Source organism: Kryptolebias marmoratus, linkage group LG24 (genome assembly GCF_001649575.2).
Source record: "Kryptolebias marmoratus isolate JLee-2015 linkage group LG24, ASM164957v2, whole genome shotgun sequence".
Lineage (NCBI taxonomy): Eukaryota > Metazoa > Chordata > Actinopteri > Cyprinodontiformes > Rivulidae > Kryptolebias > Kryptolebias marmoratus.
Window position 1 is genome coordinate 10902488 of NC_051453.1, and position 16210 is coordinate 10918697.

At 42.6% G+C, this 16210-nt stretch overlaps 1 protein-coding gene across 2 annotated transcripts in view; it reads left to right on the top strand.

Moving 5' to 3' along the window:
* matk (megakaryocyte-associated tyrosine kinase) overlaps nt 1-16210 on the top strand; it is a 29428-nt gene that overhangs the window by 6560 nt on the left and 6658 nt on the right. The window contains exons 1-11 of one of the 2 annotated variants that reach the window (XM_037974217.1): nt 1820-1953; nt 10652-10765; nt 10858-10973; nt 11779-11998; nt 13345-13438; nt 13524-13589; nt 14012-14111; nt 14286-14370; nt 14698-14771; nt 14870-15065; nt 15671-15757. In XM_037974217.1, coding sequence (XP_037830145.1) covers nt 10652-10765; nt 10858-10973; nt 11779-11998; nt 13345-13438; nt 13524-13589; nt 14012-14111; nt 14286-14370; nt 14698-14771; nt 14870-15065; nt 15671-15757 — 1152 coding nt within the window. In that variant the 5' untranslated portion in view covers nt 1820-1953. Of the gene's footprint in view, nt 1-1819; nt 1954-10651; nt 10766-10857; nt 10974-11778; nt 11999-13344; nt 13439-13523; nt 13590-14011; nt 14112-14285; nt 14371-14697; nt 14772-14869; nt 15066-15670; nt 15758-16210 lie in introns of those variants that run through there. The other variant, XM_017407058.3, reaches the window with a different exon arrangement.

Genomic DNA, 16210 nt, shown 5'->3' on the forward strand with positions numbered 1-16210 from the left:
AGCCTTGTCATCAATCCAAGCCAAAGCTGTCTCAGCAAAAGCCTTGAAAGAATCAGCCTTAGGTTCAAACCAGTCATCTTGATCTGATTTTAAATCTTCTTCTGACATTTGTTGGAGCAGCTCCTTTACATTTGTGTTCAAACCACAAAACTCTCCAAACAGTCTATTAAATTCTTTCATTAACTGGCTTGCCTCAGTTAAGCTGATATCATCTTCATTTTCTATCAGCCGTCGCACCTGATTCACTGTGCCTGTTAACTTTGCTAACGTGGCTCTTCGTAAACCAATTGCACGCTGCAACTTTTGTTCCATAGCTTTAGGTGTGACCTTTACTGCTCTAGGTTCCATAACATACAATTTCCAAATAGCAACAACAGAAAATTCCGTGGCTCATCCGAAAAGCATGCGTGTCGTCAAGAAGAGCCCTTAGCATCCACAATGACTCAGCATTTTCCTCGGTAAAATATTTCCACTACTCACGTTTCTTCCAGCTTGGGTTTTCTTTGTTGCTGCTTGAAATCCGTCCACAGATGAAAGTTAATCCACAGAGCAGGTTTTTTAACGAAATGTGTTGCCACAAGGTTAAGTTTTGATGTACTCGTGTGTTTGAAGAGGAAAAAATAAAAATGCCCGCAGCGCTCCGATGTAAAGTCCAAACAAAAATTTATTCCACAGTTTTGAGTCCTTACAAGAGCAGTAACGTTCTATGCTAACCTCTACAAAAACTACGGTTAAAAAACCGTGTGGCTCTGTCGCTCCTTTCGCAGCTCCTTCTCCCCTTTGCTATCTACCTTGTTTTTACACAGTCCCCCTCATTTGCATAATTGCCAGGTGGCCAGTTAACTATAAAACATACTAATAGTAACACTTATTCACAGTAAAACATTATGAAATTAGTTATATGCAATATAACAATTCTTCCAAAAAATCAACAAATACACTTATTAAATTTATACTTAAACAAATAAGTTTTAACAGTAACTGGATGCTTTCTACATCAACTTGGCCTCCACATTCCGGCCCCTAATTGTGACCCTATTACACAATTACCAACTTAAAACTTGTGGAGCCAAAGTACTCAAATGCCTTACAAAATAATCAACATAAAAGATAAACAAACTTATCGATATCTAAGAATGACTGCTTCATTCCGATTCCTGTAAAAGGCAAATCTTTGTTATGGGTCTGTCCATCGTGTTTGTCTTTGTTTTGATTCTCACTTGACGCACCATTCCTGTCTTGTCAGAGATGGTTTGGATTACTTTCCCTGTAACCCAAGAGTTACGTGGAGCTGTGTCATCAACAATAAGCACTATATCTCCAACTGTAAAGTTGCGAGACAGACGGGTCCACTTTTGCCTTTCCTGAAGCAGTGGCAAATATTCTCTTGTCCAACGTTTCCAGAATATTTCTGACATATATTGTACTTGCTTCCATCTCCTTCTTGCATAGAGATCTTGCTTGTCAAACAGTCCAGGAGGAAAAGATGGTTTAGTTTTCAGAAGCAAGAGGTGATTGGGAGTGAGTACCTCCAAGTCGTTTGGATCGCTGGACACCTTAGTTATCGGTCGACTATTAATAACAGCTTCCGCCTCACACAGAAGTGTATGTAGACCCTCTTCATCCAGTGTCTGCAGTCTTAATGTGGCATTTAAGATTTTCTTCACTGACTTTATTAATCTCTCCCAGACGCCGCCATGGTGGGATCCTGTGGGAGGATTGAACATCCATTGAATGCCTTGCTGTTGAAGGTGGTCTTCAATCTTGGACATGTTCCATTCATTAATGGCTCTCTTAAGTTCACGCTCTGCACCAATGAAATTCGTTCCATTATCAGAACGAAGAATCTTTACCTGGCCTCGTCTAGCTATGAAGCGACGAAGGGCATGAATAAAGGAATCCGTGTCCAGTGAGGCTGCCATTTCCAAGTGTATTGCACGGGTAGTTAAGCAGGTAAAAATGACGCCGTACCTTTTCACTACACTTCGACCACGTTTAACCTCAAACGGACCAAAGTAGTCCACTCCTGAGTTGGTAAACGGTGGATCATCTGGCAGAACTCTGTCTTGAGGAAGGTCTGCCATTTGTTGTTTTCCTACAACTCCATGCGCACGTCGGCAGACAATACACTTGGAGAGTATCCGTCTTACTGCGGTGTTGGCACCGGGAACCCAAAACTTTGTCCTCAGCTTGGAGATTACATGATTACGACCACAATGCGCCAAGTTCTCATGAATTTCTCTGAAGATAAGCTTTGTGACGTGCTGATCCTTACTAAGGATTGCTGGACGCTTTGATTCCTCCGGTAATGCTGATTTCCTAAGTCGTCCTCCAACCCTGAGAATGCCTTGTTCCAGTACTGGATTCAGTTTGAAAAGAGAACTAGTCTTCTTCACTCCTTGGTCCTTAGAAAGTGTGGTGATTTCTTCGGAAAATGCCTTAGCTTGGCAATAGCGAACAATTGCTTCTTCAGCTTCTGCAAGGTTCTCCATAGTTAGTTTCTTAATGTCCACTTGAAGCAGGCTTTCCTTGAAACTTCTCATTTCCCTTTCAACTTCAGATTGAGCTTTAACAGCATTTAACTCCTTCCTTTTGCGACACAGTTGCAGTAGGATACTCTTAACTTTAAGCATCCATGCAATTGCCCTTTTTAGTCGAAACCAGGATGAGAAGTACTGCAGGAATTCCTCCACTGCATCTTTACGTTCCTCAACAGTGTGAGCACAAATCAGTGTACTCTTCACCTCTGGGTCTTCTGTAGTCAGGTCTCCAATGGTATGCACACTTTCTGGCCATTGGTCCATGTGCTTAACAAGAAAGTCCGGCCCCTGTAACCACACATGGTGGTGAATGAAGCTTCCTGCCTTGAGTCCCCTGGATGCACAGTCAGCAGGATTCAATGAGGTGTTGATATACCTCCATTGCTGTGGATTGGAGCATTTCAGGATGGCGTCCACACGATTAGCGACGAATGTGCGGAACCTACTCGTTTGGTTGCTGATATATTTTAGTACTGTGGTACTATCTGACCAAAACACGGATGGTTGGAGTGGAAGCTGCAGTTCTGTTGTTAGAACCTTGTCCATGCGTGTTGCCATGGTTGCTGCAGTAAGTTCCATACGGGGAATCGTTACAGGCTTAAGTGGGGCCACTCTTGCTTTCCCCAACATGAATGCACAATGAACTTTGTTACTACCGTTTTTCTGTAGCAAGTAGCTAACTGTACCGTAGCCCTCTACACTGGCATCGGCAAAATGTTGCAGCTGGTTGTATACCGACTGTCCAAATCCTACAGGTTTAAAACATCTTGGGACATTCATGTTCTCCAACTGATGGAGCTGGGTCTTCCACTCAAGCCACTTATGAGCCAAGTCTTCGGGTATGATGACATCCCAGCCAATCTTCCGCCTGCAAAGCTCTTGCAGAATCTTCTTCGCTTGAAGCATAACTGGTGACAGGATACCCAATGGGTCGTAGACAGAACTCATGATGGAAAGGATGTTCCTCCGAGTGGGAGCTTTGTCTGGCATTATGATCTTGAATCGGAAGCTGTCAGACTGAATACACCATTGGACTCCCAAAGCTCTCTCTACGGGAAGCATATCCTGATCCAAGTCCAGATCTTTAACTTCTGTTGTCCTCTCTTCTTCTGGAATAGCTGACAGCACTGCTCTGCTATTGCTAATCCATTTGGTGAGTCTGAATCCACCTCTGTGACATACTGCTCTCAGAGTGTGGTACAACTGTATGGCTTCATCTTCTGAGCTCACAGACTTTAAACAATCATCTACATAGAAGTTGTATAGCACTGTGTCGACTGCTTGATTGTTGGCCTGGTCTTGGTTGTCTTCGGCACACTTGCGTAGAGCGAAATTAGCACAGCTTGGTGATGAAGTTGCACCAAAAATGTGAACCACCATCTTGTACTCCACCATTTTCTGAGTAATATCGCCAGATTCCCACCACAGGAACCGTAGAAGGTCAGAATCATCATCAGGCACCCTCACTTGGTGAAACATAGCTTCCACATCTGCCATAACGGCCACCTCTTCTTGTCTGAATCTAATAATCACTCCAAGAAGAGTACTTGTGAGATTTGGTCCTTGTAATAGCTGGTTGTTTAGAGCAGTGCCTTTGTACGACGCTCCACAGTCAAAGACCACCCTAAGTTTGTGTTTCTTAGGATGGTAAACTCCGTGATGTGGCAGGTACCAAACCTTCCCATCATCACGATCCAGGTCCTTTTCTGGTACTTTCACTGCATAACCTTTGTCTATGATGTTACTCATGAAACCTGAGTATTCAGTGTGGAACGAAGAGTTCTTCTCCAATTTCCTCTTTAGGTTTAAAGCACGTTGCTCGGCCACTTTACGGTTGTTGGGCATCTGAATATGTTTGTTCCGTAACGGCAAGGCAATACTGTAATGTCCATCAACAATGGTAGCTGACTGTGTTGTAATCTCCAAAAACTGCAAATCCTCCCTTGACATTTCTTGTTTCTCGTCTCTGTCACACTCAGGAAAGTCACCTTTAAACTGCTGACGCCAGAGTTCATCCAATGTGCTTACTGATATGCGGTTTGCTGAGACTTGAATCAACCCTTGTGTTGCACTTTGTGAAATGTGTCCTTGGAGGGGTTCACTGATGGTCCAACCAAGCCTCGTTCTCACAGCGTATGGACCGCCATTTTCACTTGCTATGACCTGCCAAGGTTCGATAGCTTTAGGAGCATTGTTACCGATCAGAAGTCCAACCTTTGCTTCAATCTTGGGTATAGACACCTGCTGAAGGTAGGGCCACCTCTTCACATAGTCTTGTGAAGGAACGTTGTCAGCAGAAGCAGGAATGTTGCTGTGACTGTACATTTCTGGCAACTCAAAAAAATCATTACTGTCTAAGCTGCTTATTTCCAACCCAGAAACCATTTGACTACTGATGACATTTTCTTTTCCCATTGTTTTCAGCAAAATCTTTGTTTTCCTGCCTGAAACGTTGAGCTCGTGCATCAGCTCTTCAGTGCAAAAACAAGCTGTACTGCCTGAGTCCAGAAAAGCATACGTGTATGCCACCTTTTGACCTCTTTTCAGTTTGACTTTAACTGGAACTATTGCCAGCGTGTGCTCTGGTTTCTCTGTACCATGGCTGGATGCATCCATTCCCACAAATCCATTTACAACTGACTCCGTCAGTTGTTCCTTTCCCTCACTTGTTCCGGCTTCTGATCCTGCCTCGTTAACACCACTGGACTTTATCTTCATGTGAAGTATTGTTGGATGTGATTGTGCACAAACCTGACAGCTTGCCTTTTCTTTGCACAAATTACTCATGTGTCCCTTTTTAAGGCAGCTAAAGCACAATCCTTTAATTCGCAAGAAATCAATCTTTTCCTTGTGAAGTGACTTCCTCATCTTCTTGCATTGTTCCATAGTATGCTCCTCACCATGACAGAAGAGACAAGGTTTGGAAAATGCACACATCTGATTTCCGCTGACCTTTGTCTTAACCTTGGTAGATGTGTCCCGAGTAGTGGTAATAGTTGCGGCTGTGGTGAATCCCTTTTTGATGCCACCTCTTCTTTGCAACTTGTCATCCACTTGTTCTTTAACTTGGAGCTTTAAGGTACTGTCCTTTATGTCACCAAACAGTGGATGTAAAATTTCTTTGGCCTGTTTATTGACGAAATCCACCAGATCGGCAAACTTGACTCTGCGTTTTTCTTTTTCCAAGATTCCACAAGCATGCGTTCGCCACCTTTCTCTCATTTTGTAAGGAAGCTTGGCAATGATGGCACGCATGTTGGCAGTACTATCCAACTCCTCCATGTACTCTACATCTGCCATTGCATTACGACATCCAGCAAGATAGAGTCCGAACGCATGAAGAGCCTCTCCGTCGTCAGACTTGATAGTTGGCCAACCAAGAGCCTTGTTAATGTATGCCACCGATATCTTGTAGGCGTTTCCAAAGTGCTCTTCCAAAAGCCTCTTAGCTTCATTATAACCACGTGTAGGTTCCATATGAAGACAACTTCTTATCAATTCTCGTGGCTGTCCACTAGTGTACTGTTCCATGTAGTACAGACGATCTTTGTCACTTTCTGTTTTATCCTCCACACCGTGTTCAAATGCCCGAATGAATAATCGATATTCTAATGGATCCCCTTTAAAAACTGAAATGTTCTGAGGGGGCAATGTTGCCAACTTCTGCTGCTTTGTTAGCACTTCGACTACATCCTGCAGAGCACTTGGAGCCTGTAATGGCTGAGAGGTAACAGCGTGTGTTCGATGTACATTTTGAATAACGTTATCGTTCCATACTTGACACTCTTGTGTTTGGAAAGGACTATTTGACTGCCTTTGAGCAAACAAATCTTCAGCTCTGTGCGACGTCACATTGGAGTTCATTCCATTCTGTTTGGTTGCACAACTGGATGTCTTGGATGCACGACTAGATGCCTTAGATGCACAACCTTCATATTCTGAGAGAATCTTGATCTTTGCCTCATTTGCTGCTAGTGCTGTTCGTAATTCTAGCTCCTCCTTTTCAACTTTAAGTTTTGCCTCTCTTTCCTCCAATAGGCGTCTCTGTTTCAAAGCTGATGCCTGAACCAACAGCTTAGCTCGTTCCAACTCTGCTTTCATTCGTGTGGAGGATGCAGATGATGATGTACAAGAGCCATGTTCAGAAGAGCCTTTATGACTTCGTTTCGACAAAGATGCGTTAGATACGCTGTCGCATGGATTAATCTCGTTATTGCATTTTTCAGCCTCTGCTGTGCACTTAGCCTTGTCATCAATCCAAGCCAAAGCTGTCTCAGCAAAAGCCTTGAAAGAATCAGCCTTAGGTTCAAACCAGTCATCTTGATCTGATTTTAAATCTTCTTCTGACATTTGTTGGAGCAGCTCCTTTACATTTGTGTTCAAACCACAAAACTCTCCAAACAGTCTATTAAATTCTTTCATTAACTGGCTTGCCTCAGTTAAGCTGATATCATCTTCATTTTCTATCAGCCGTCGCACCTGATTCACTGTGCCTGTTAACTTTGCTAACGTGGCTCTTCGTAAACCAATTGCACGCTGCAACTTTTGTTCCATAGCTTTAGGTGTGACCTTTACTGCTCTAGGTTCCATAACATACAATTTCCAAATAGCAACAACAGAAAATTCCGTGGCTCATCCGAAAAGCATGCGTGTCGTCAAGAAGAGCCCTTAGCATCCACAATGACTCAGCATTTTCCTCGGTAAAATATTTCCACTACTCACGTTTCTTCCAGCTTGGGTTTTCTTTGTTGCTGCTTGAAATCCGTCCACAGATGAAAGTTAATCCACAGAGCAGGTTTTTTAACGAAATGTGTTGCCACAAGGTTAAGTTTTGATGTACTCGTGTGTTTGAAGAGGAAAAAATAAAAATGCCCGCAGCGCTCCGATGTAAAGTCCAAACAAAAATTTATTCCACAGTTTTGAGTCCTTACAAGAGCAGTAACGTTCTATGCTAACCTCTACAAAAACTACGGTTAAAAAACCGTGTGGCTCTGTCGCTCCTTTCGCAGCTCCTTCTCCCCTTTGCTATCTACCTTGTTTTTACACAGTCCCCCTCATTTGCATAATTGCCAGGTGGCCAGTTAACTATAAAACATACTAATAGTAACACTTATTCACAGTAAAACATTATGAAATTAGTTATATGCAATATAACAATTCTTCCAAAAAATCAACAAATACACTTATTAAATTTATACTTAAACAAATAAGTTTTAACAGTAACTGGATGCTTTCTACATCAACTTGGCCTCCACACTACTAAAAATATTCATTGTCTCTACAATTAGTATTAGAAAACAAGTTGGCAATACATAACTCACCTACTGGGTACATACTGTGTGGTACTTACTGGGTAATATAATACAGCCTGTTCTTTATAAGTACCAGGTACTTACCCGGGTATTAGGTAATCCTTAAACAAAACATATCTAGGAATCCTCAATAAGTTTAAGCTGCTGTTTGTTTTCTGACTACCCTGGACAGTGTATTGCAGATGTTCAAAATCAAAGTCCTCCCAGTCCAAAATAAAAGTTCAGACACGCAGAAGGACTTTCTTTTTGCCCACTGTCAACCTTTCAGATATGTCAAATCAGAGGTGTTGGACTCTTAAAACATTTGGGACTTCGTAAAGCTCAGAAAAAGTTGCATTTTCATATGACTTTTCTATCAAATTCATGTTCTTTAAAAGTTAAACTAACAAAAGAGGTGTTATACCAGCAGTTTGTCCAAGCTGGTTTTTTTTTTTTAAACATAAAATGGTTAGTACAACCAGAGCTCCCATCATGTTTTATTATTTAAAACTTTAAAGTCTTGAGTTTGATTGAGAAGTCGTATGCAGAAGCGGATGCTGTGAACTGAACTCATGTCTGACTCGGGTGGGTATCAAACCGTGACAAACTGTTCGCTTGGTTTGATGTGATTTCCTGTTCTGTGCTGCTTATCTAAATCTTGTGGTGCTCTTTCCTCTGCTTCTTCTTTTTTCACTTCTTCACTTCTGCTTATAAAAACAAATAAAATCTTAAAGTTGTTTATTCTCTGGTCTTGAGCTGGTAATTAGGCTAGATAAAAAAAACTACAGTTATTGAAATTTACAGTATTTATGCTCAGTCATTAACAATATTAATTGAACACAACAACATGCGTGCGTTAAAATGAGTTTTAAGGCACGCATGCTGCTGTTTGTTCAGTTTTACACAATGTATTTCAAACTGTGCTGTGCAAAAGTCTTGAGTCGGTCTAAAGTGGTCTTAAGTGATACTTTCTCAGACTTTCTAGTTTTTCTTTGGACTTTGGCTGCTTTTTCCCTCATTTTCTGTCCAGAACCTGAGCATTTTCAGAGGAACGCTTTGTGTTTGTTAAGCAGCCACTTAACTCTGACTTTTAAATCATTCAGACATAAAACGACTCCTAAGCTCAACAGATGAACCGGCGTTGTGTCGACACACAACACTCAGGAATTTGTTCTCATTTTTTGAGTCGAACCAAAGAAAAGGAGGGCGGAGAGTGTGCTTCAACCATCGAGGGATCACACGTCTCAGCCTCCCTGGGAAACTTTACTCCAGGGTGTTGGAAGAGAAGCTCTGACTGGTTGTTGAACTTCGGATTCAGGAGGAGCTTTTGTCCTGGTCGTGGAACAGTGGACCAGATTTTTACCCTTGTGGAGTTAAGGGGATCATAGGAGTCTGACTTTCTGGTCTACGTGTGTTTTGTGGACCTGCAGAAGGTGCTGGGGTCACTTCTAAGGGCTAGCCGGCGCCTGTATGTGTCCACATCCTCTTGTTCTCAATGCAGGTTGGACTCTGCCAGGGCTGTCCCTCTGATCCTGTTTATGCTGCTCGTGGGCTGTCCCTCAAGGTGCAGTTGTGGAGACGAGTGTGAACCCGAAGGTCTCGTCTCTGCCTCTCGCAGAGGATGTGGTTCTTTTTTCAGTACAGAGGCGGTTTGCAGCTGAGCGTGAAGTGGCAAGGGTGAGAACCAGCTCCTCTAGGTGAGAGGCCATGGTTCTCCCACATAGAGGTGGAATGCCTCCTCTGGGTCGGGGATAGTCTTGACTCCAATAGGAGGAGTTCAGGTGTCTGGGTATCTTGTTCATGAGTGATGGAGCCAGAGACAGATCGATGCTCCAGTGGATGAAGAAGGAGTTGAAGTAAAAGGCAAAGCTCCCAATTTACTAGTTACGTTCCAACCCTCACCTATGGATCATGACTGAAAGAACAAGATTCAGGACACAAGGAGCTGAAACGAGCTTCCTTCGTAGGGCGGCCGGGTTCAGCCTCTGAGACGGGGGGAGGAGCTCGGAGTGGAGCAGCTGCTCCTCTACAGCTGAAGCCTGTAGATTAGGATGCTTCCTGGACGCCTCCCTTTGCAGGTTTTCCGGGCATGTCCCGCTGAGAGGAGACCCAGAACTGAATGAAGGGATTATGTATCCTCTCCGGCCTAGGAGCACCCTGGAACCCCGCAGGAGGAGCCGTGGTGAAGGGATGTCTGGGTTACAGTCTTGGACCTGTTGCCTCCGCGACCCGACCACAGATAAACAGAAGAAAATGGACGCATCTTTGAAAAAACACTAAACATAACATAATTTGGCAGATTAACACATAAAAACCATATTTTGAATAACAGAAATAAAATATTTTCACTCCGACAATGTGATTCCCATCCAGCTAATTGCTCCAACTGCTGATGTAGATTGTAGTTATCTGCAGCATGAGTTTATCTTGGTATAATGTTATTTTATAAATCCTCCATGTTTAGTTTAGATATAAGAACAAACCTGTGTGTACCTAAAGCTGAAAGTCCAAAACACATGAACAGGAAAGGTGATGTTTGTCTGAGGAGGAAGGACGTTTGAGATATCTGAAATGTTGATTGTGGATAAGAACAATTTAGGATTTCAGCTCTGAGAATCCATTCTTAAATATTATACGATCTGGTTATTTTCTCAGAGGTTTTTATGTTTTCATCATAAAGAGTTTTATAGATAAACTGTCATAATTCCTGCTTAATTCCTGTTACTCTCTGGGGCTTTTATTTTATTGTTTTACAGTTTATAAAATAAAAGCCCGACTTAAACTAAAGAGGTGATGCTTTCTGTGTTTCTCCTTCTGCAGATGAATTATGCTGCCGGTGTTCAGTGTGTAGCGAAGTGCAGCAACAAGAAACCCAAACCTGGAGAGCTGGCGTACCGCAAAGGACATATTCTCACCATTGTTGAGACAAGCGTGGTAATTCAGCTCATCCTGCTTTATTATTTCTCCACAAAAGCTGTAGAGCCATCGAGCGAGCCGTTTATAGACTAAACTTTGCTCTTTTCTAGAGGAAGGGATATTACAAGGCCAGACACAACACCACAGGAGAGGAGGGGCTCATAAACGCCAACAACGTACGCGAGAGAGAGGCGCTCCGAGTCGACCCCAGCCTCAGCCTCATGCCGTAAGCCTCCTTCATCGTCCTCCAGCAGAATCATTATTATATGTGTTTGACCGAGTCGCGGAGTGTCCCCTGCTGCTGCGATCAGCCTCTGTAACTTGTGACCAGGCTGCGTGGGCTGATCCTTGTGCTACAAACAAACTGTTTTAAGATTATTCAACCTAACTTCCCCTTTTTTGGAGAGAGATCCACGGCTCTGTAGCATCGGCTCGTCCTGAGCGAGCAAAAAGGTGTTTCTCCTGCCCAGTTAGTTCTCATACGACCTCTGAACAGATTTTAATGAAACTCTGAAAGTATCTGCTGCACGTCTGCAACTGATGGCCACCACGACTAATCGACCTTAGCCAATGCAAGAACGGCAACAGCTCAGTCAGTTTTACAGATATTGGGCTAAAATTTGGTGTGGTAGTCGCTGAGAGTCATCTTTAACACGTACTCTGAGCCCCAGCAGACCAGGAAACATCTGGCATACAAGGAGGCAGACGATAATGAACTCCTTCAAGGAGTGATATGTTTATTTTTGGCATGCTTCAGACTTCTTCTTCACTATTTGTGACTTTCCATCTGGACTATGAGATATGAGGGTCGCTGTACGATACTGTACTTCTCCTATTTTTTTTTTTGAGCTGTATAGCGACTGCCTCACTGTGTATCGGCATTGTATTTGTAATCGTCTTTCCTGTTAATATTAAGAATCATTTCCTCCTCTGTGCTTTACTCCCTGTTTGTTTGCTCTGTCACGGATTGCCTCACAAAGTTGGATTCATTTCGTGACCTAAGATCATGTCTCTGCGGCGTGTTTCACCAGCTGGTTTCACGGGAAGATCTCCGGTCCAGAGGCGGTGATTAAGCTCCACCCGCCTGAAGACGGCCTGTTCCTGGTGCGGGAGAGTATCCGCCATCCGGGTGACTACGTCCTGTGTGTTAGCTTCTCCGGAGAGGTCTTTCATTACCGAGTCATCTACCAGGACAACAAGCTGACCATCGACTACAAGCAGTATTTCTACAACCTCATCGATATGATAGAAGTAAGAGAAATGACCTGAGTGGAAACATCACTTTTACAGATTAAAGGAGAAGCATTTCTATTTTTCCTATGAAGCTATTTACAGACAATAGTCAACACTAAAAGCCTTAAAGGGATAGTTTGGAGTTTTTAAAGTGAGGGTTTATGTAAAAAGTATTGTGTGGAGGAAAATTCAGCTTTTACACATTTTTTTTCCTATTATGGTTTTTGCAATTTTTCAAAATATTTACCCTTATTCAGATATTTTCCCTATAGAAAAGCTCTACAATTCATAAACATTTTTCTTACTTTTAGTTTCCAGCCTTTTACTTTCTTTCTTTTCGCTTTTAGCTTGTGTTTTGCTAATTTAGCTTTCAGCTACGGTTTTTCTAGTTTTAGCTTTTAGCTATAGTTTTTAATTTTATTTTGTAGTTTTTTTACTCATTTTATTTTGTAGTTTTTCTAATTTTAGTTTTTAGGTACTGTTTTTGCTCATTTTAGTTCTGTTCTGCTTGTTTTCACTTTAACAACTCAGTTTCATCTTCTTAACAAAGTCATTCAGCTCTCATCCAACCAACCAACCAACCAACCATCCATCCAACCATCCAACCAACCATCCATCCAACCATCCAACCAACCATCCAACCAACCAACCAACCAACCATCCATCCAACCATCCAACCAACCATCCATCCAACCATCCAACCAACCATCCAACCAACCAACCAACCAACCATCCATCCAACCATCCAACCAACCATCCAACCACCCAAACAAACAAACAAACACCTACTTCTTGTTCCATGGTTGGGTCACAGCGGCAGCAGCTTGAGCTCTCTGTGTTCACGCTGTGTTTTTGCAAAATACGCAAGTTTTGAGCAAAGAGGCAGCTGACCTCAAAGGAAACTGTTCTACTTTAAAATAAACCAGAGACAGTTTTCTGCCCTTTTAGGGTTTATCTGTGTTTGACGTGCGTTCGTGTGAGAAAGCGTGGAGATCTTCGTCACAGTCGGGCGTGCAGATAGTCCCCTCGAAGACGGCGGCTCTCACTCAGTCACAACTTATCAGCCAAGTGCATACAGGATGTGTTTGTGCCTGAGTCACTGCTGTCAAGGAAACGGCTCTTTTACTCCTGTAGGTGAAACGGAGGGTGGAGAGCCGACTGTAAGACCTGAGCTCATTCAGCTGCTGGAAAACTCATCGTGTTGAGTTTCCGGACTCATGAGCTCACAAAAAAAAATGAATCATGTTGACAAATTCATGTTTAAACAGACTCCCTCTACTTATTTTTTATTTTTTTGTCAAAAGATAAGATAATTGCTTAAACCCAGAGCATGTGCTATAAATAAGTTGTTTCTTTCTTTGCAGTTCTACTCCAAAAACAATGACTCCATCGTTACGACTCTAACGAAGCCCAAAAAGAAACAAGGAACCAAGTCAGCTGAAGTGGAACTGTCTAAAAGTAAGCTCATTTACGTCATTTCTGGTTGGATAGAAAACCACCAAAGGGGATGAAGGTGAGGAGTTACTCTGTGTCTCTTTTCCAGCTGGATGGCTGCTGGACATCACAAAACTCACTCTGGGAGAAAATATTGGAGAAGGGGAGTTTGGAGGTAAGCTTTGTTTTTAATCTTTTCCTCTTCTTGTAAAGATTTTGGTAACCCATGGCACAAATTTCCTTACAATTTTGATGAAGACAACTGTTTTATTTAAGCTTTTATGATTTCAAAATGACTGAAAAAGGAAAAGGCAGCCAATTAGACTTACATCTATGACATCTATGGAAAGTATCACAGCTTGAAGAGTCAGTCTTGATAAAGCTGTAAAACTGACTAAATTTGGTCTTTGTGAGTGAAATAACACTTTAGCATCAGTTGCTTTTCATTTGACCTTAAAGTTCACAACAACAGAGTTTTTGCACAAACCTATATTTGCTGTTAGCTAATATAAAAGCATCAGCACAAAGAGGTGCGTTTGAAGCCCCGAGGAAGAACGATTCGCTGGGTAAACCCCATGTGTGCCTCTCACCCCTCAGCTGTTTATCGGGGGGAGTACATGGGCCAGAAGGTGGCGGTGAAGATCATTAAATGTGACGTGACGGCTCAGGCCTTCCTGCAGGAGACCGCGGTCATGACGTGAGTCCTGAATTCTGTCCTGAAACCCCACCAGAGTCAAAACAGCAAATAATAATAATTAATAAGTTTGTGATTATGTCACAACCTTGAGTTTATAATCGCAAACTGTTCGATTTATTTACTTTTCTTGTTATTAATCGAGTCTTTGTGGATTGCTTTTGTTTTTTTTCCCAGGAAGCTGCAGCACAAAAATCTGGTTCGGTTGTTGGGCGTCATCCTTAACAAAGGCCTGCACATCGTCACAGAGCTCATGAACAAGGTAATTATCAGTGGTTTATAAATAAAAAGTACACAGTTACGTGACCAGGTAATATACAATGCATATCGCCCGCTAAGTTTTAGACTAAGAGCATCTTCTGTTGAGAAACGATAGAGTTATAGACCTTAAAATTAACGTTATGTTCAACCTTGTGGGTTATGGATGTTTATAAATGGAAAATAACAAGGAGGATGTCCTGCTGCCACCTGGAGGTGCTAAATCCAGCCTCATTTTAAACGTTTCTCTCCAGCTAAATGAAATATAGCTTCTTTTTGTCTTCAAGTCGTGTTTGATCCGTTTTGAAACAGATCTTTTTGTGTGTTGCAGGGAAACCTGGGTAATTTTCTCAGGACAAGAGGGCGTTCCATCATAAACTCCGCTCAGCTGCTCCGTTTTGCCCTGTGAGTCCCGATTCTGTCCGCGGCGTTTACAAGCTTGTTTCCAGGAGAGCGTGTTCCGACTGACCAGGTTGTGTTTTGGTCTGCGTGTTTGCGCTCAGTGGCGTGTGCGAAGGGATGGAGTACCTGGAGTCCAAGAAGCTGGTCCACAGAGATCTGGCAGCCCGAAACGTTTTGGTCTCTGACGACAGCGAGGCCAAAGTCAGCGACTTCGGGCTGACCAAGGTGGACTCCAAGGAGTCGGACAAAGCCAAGCTGCCCATTAAATGGACGGCTCCTGAAGCTCTGATGAAAGAGGTGTGATGAGGAAAAGGAAACACTACGCCGCCTTTCTTTTCGTATTTTATTATCTTTACTTTTAAAGCACAACCAACAGACTGAGCCTACTTATTAGTAACACCAGCAAATCATTTAAACAGCTGATTTATTGGAAGATGTGAAAAGAGTCTGAAACTGGGAAGTATTGATATTGATATTATATTGTGTTCATTTGTCTGTCTGTTAGTAAAATATTTCAGGGATCACTGAACTGATTTTAATAAAACTGTCAGGAAGTAATTATTTGCTTGACATCTACAACTGATCAACTTTTAGAGTCGAATCAAGACGGCCGTAACAGCAAAGGGATCTTAGCAAACACAAAAATGGCTACAACTCAGTCAGTTTTACAGATACTGAGCTAGAATTTGGTGTGGTAGTAGCTGAGCATTGCCCTCTGAACATACTTTGGTTAAGATGGATCCCTTTTTGTGTCATATATATGTTGAGGTACCCGTTTCACTTTAGGAAAACTCAGAGTAGACCTCCTTGTAATGAACTGTGTTGCCATTTTTGAAACCAGGTCTTTTTTTTTTTTCCACCACCGTTTTTTCAAATCCTTGATATTTGTTCCCATCCTGCAGAAATTCTCCACAAAGTCAGACGTTTGGAGCTACGGTGTCCTCCTGTGGGAGATCTTCTCATACGGCCGCCAGCCGTACCCCAAGATGGTAAGTTGCTCGTCCTCTGAAGGCGCGTGGTAGGGAGCTCGCTGCTGCAACTCTCGGCAAATCAGTCACTCTGCCAAATCTAAAGTCTAGAAATTACCCAGCTCTTCCAGTTGTATGTGAGACTTTCATGAGGTGTTTACCGAGCACTTTGGCCTGGTTAACACCCACAGGCGACAGGCGGGTGTTAATATTTTTGCCTGTGCGTGTCTGTTAGCAAAGTGTCTCGTGAACCATGGGCTGGATTTTAATGAAACTTTCAGGAAATGATCATTGGATATACATCTACAACTGCTTACTGTTTGGAGCCAGTGTAATTCAAGCTGGCCGCCACAGCCAACTGTCCTTAGTAAACACAAAAATGGCTCCAACTCAGTTGGTTTTATAGATATCCAGCTAATATTTGGTGTGGTAATTGAGAATCATCATCACTCAGTGTGAGCACTAACAGATTGT